The following is a 2,544-nucleotide window of genomic DNA, read 5'->3' on the forward strand; positions in this document are numbered from 1 at the left end:
CCTGGGGAGAACCCTGTTTTGGTATTCTCAAATACTCTAGTTTAGCACGCGTGCGAACTGTACGTACCGGGGGTCCCAAACAAGGATTGTGCACAATACAGTGATCCTGTGTTTACACAGCTTGACATACGCATCTCTGAATCGAGAGTACACTGATCTGTCCTACTTGAAATACTGTATGTGATACTGCAGTACTTCTGTATTGGGTTTTACGCTTACAAAACATGTGATTGATTCCAATTAGCGATTGGAATTGTAGTATAACTAGTGTGTTGGGGATGAATTGCCCGACATGCCTTCTGATATACCTGGGAAGAACCCTGTATTTACATATAAATGTATATTCGGGTCAACAAATGCTGCTTCATAAATTTACATATAATGCATATAATCATAAATAAAATGCTACATAAAACAAGTAATGTACCGTAGTTATCGAAATATCGAAAAAAAGCATACGTTGTATTGCAACGTATGCAGTCACAATGGACTACATTTGAAAAAAATCGATACGTCTCAAGGTTGTGGATTGTTTGTTTGAGAAATAATTCAACTCACCGAAGTCTTGTATTTGAGTTGTTGTTATAGCGAAGGGGACCTCGAAAATGCACCAACACACCCCGTAACTAACACACGGGCCGTATTCGATAACTACGAGCGTTTTGGTGATTAAAAACAACTGCTTTTTATCGGTAGCAGTCTCTCCCTCCACGACCCTGCGTTTGGCACCGGCTGCATACTTCTAGTTCTACTAGTGTCACTACTGACATCCGGTTCACTGGCACCGGCATCAGCAACAACGCGCCAAGCGGACTAGAATAAAAACTAGGCCTACCTCAGAAAAAGAGTAAAAACGTTGACAGGGGCGTTGAGGCGATGTGTTACGAACGAACAGAGATATTTACCTTCACTCCATCACGGTTAGCAGCGGCGATCGGATACAAGACGCGTTAATTTTATCAATTAGCAAAGGAGAATATAAACGCATTTATTCCGGTGCGCTTTGTTCCTTCTGCGGACAAGTGAGCATGTGTACGCCACACGTCACTGTTCTCTTGTTCAGCACGCTGTGCTTTATGGGATTTGTATACAGCGATGGCCGACGAGTGAGTATTGATTTCTTGTGGAAAATTCTTACGAGCGAGATTTATGGCCGATTTTGAGTGAAAACTAATTATTAGAGTGTAGTTTTAATCTTAGTTATTGTTAGGTTAAGCTGAAACTGTTTAATCGATTCAACTTTCCGTAGATACCCTGTAATATTTCTTTTATCACTCATGATGTACACGTCACGATAATAATTCGAAAAGAGAAGAAAACAGTTCGTCTGCTGTTTTCTACATCGTAAATTTTTTATCATAATGACAAGCACTGTAGTTTATGTACTCTGTTGATCGATACCTCAACGTTCTGTGATGAATCGCTACAGAAACGTAACAGCAGCTGGGGATTGCCAAGCAAACCTCGATGAAGGAGAAACAAAACTGGAAGCGACCCTGCAGACGGAGTCGGAAGCGAGGCCGGTGACGCCGGAAATAAAGCTCACGGAACCGGAGGAAATCCTGCTGGAGCCCGGAGTACGACCGGTGACCCCGGAAATAAAGCTCACCGAACCGGAAGAAAGTTTGCTGGAATCCGACGATAGTTTGACGACCCGTGACATAATCCCACCGGAACCGGAAACTGATCGAGCGGAGGCCGAACCGAGCGAGACGAAACCGGAAGAAATCGGAACAAACCCGGAATCGAGCGCTACGTCCCCGCAAGCGAGCCAAACGGAACCGGAAGAAAGTCGGACGGAATCGGAACCCGTCCCGCCGTCGCGAGTCGGTCGCAGGGTCGCCGTGGTTGCGGCGGTTGTCGTGGCGATCATCGCGGCACTGTGGCAGGTGGAAGCGCCGGAGGATCGGACGCCCCTGGTGGACAAGTCAGTCGTGCTTAGCCTTAGCCAACCCCATCTTTTCAGCCTCGTGTCTGACTTGGAGAGAGTGCCTCAGGTAAAGGGGAGAGGGTGTCTCAGGTAAAGGGGAGAGGGTGCCTCAGGTAAAGGGGAGAGGGTGTCTCAGGTAAAGGGGAGAGTGTGCCTCAGGTAAAGGGGAGGGTGCCTCAGGTAAAGGAGGGGGTGCCTCAGGTAAAGGGGAGAGGGTGCCTCAGGTAAAGGGGAGGGTGCCTCAGGTGAAGGAGGGTGTGCCTCAGGTAAAGGGGAGAGGGTGCCTCAGGTAAAGGGGAGGGTGTGCCTCAGGGAAAGGAGGGTGTGCCTCAGGTAAAGGGGAGAGGGTGCCTCAGGTAAAGGGGAGGGTGTGCCTCAGGGAAAGGAGGGTGTGCCTCAGGTAAAGGGGAGAGGGTGCCTCAGGTAAAGGGGAGGGTGTGCCTCAGGGAAAGGAGGGTGTGCCTCAGGTAAAGGGGAGAGGGTGCCTCAGGTAAAGGGGAGGGTGTGCCTCAGGGAAAGGAGGGTGTGCCTCAGGTAAAGGGGAGAGGGTGCCTCAGGTAAAGGGGAGGGTGTGCCTCAGGGAAAGGGGAGGGTGTGCCTCAGGTAAAGGGGAA

The 2,544-nt window shown here is 49.0% G+C and overlaps 2 protein-coding genes across 2 annotated transcripts in view; one reads left to right on the forward strand and one right to left on the reverse strand.

The window, feature by feature from the left end:
- Nucleotides 1–1,031, reverse strand: part of LOC106817698 (metastasis-associated protein MTA3-like) — a gene marked incomplete in the record, with an annotated part of 14,246 nt that extends 13,215 nt beyond the window's left edge. The window contains 1 exon segment of the mRNA XM_014822392.1: nt 906–1,031.
- A 64-nt stretch (nt 1,032–1,095) lies between these two features.
- LOC106817699 overlaps nt 1,096–2,544 on the forward strand; it is a 6,150-nt gene continuing 4,701 nt past the window's right edge. Inside the window, exons 1-2 of the mRNA XM_014822393.1 lie at nt 1,096–1,106; nt 1,430–1,997. Of these exons, the coding sequence (XP_014677879.1) occupies nt 1,096–1,106; nt 1,430–1,997 (579 nt within the window). The remainder of the gene's footprint in view (nt 1,107–1,429; nt 1,998–2,544) is intronic.

The sequence above is a fragment of the Priapulus caudatus genome, unplaced genomic scaffold (assembly GCF_000485595.1).
Source record: "Priapulus caudatus unplaced genomic scaffold, Priapulus_caudatus-5.0.1 Scaffold1832, whole genome shotgun sequence".
NCBI classification, from domain to species: Eukaryota; Metazoa; Priapulida; class Priapulimorpha; order Priapulimorphida; family Priapulidae; genus Priapulus; species Priapulus caudatus.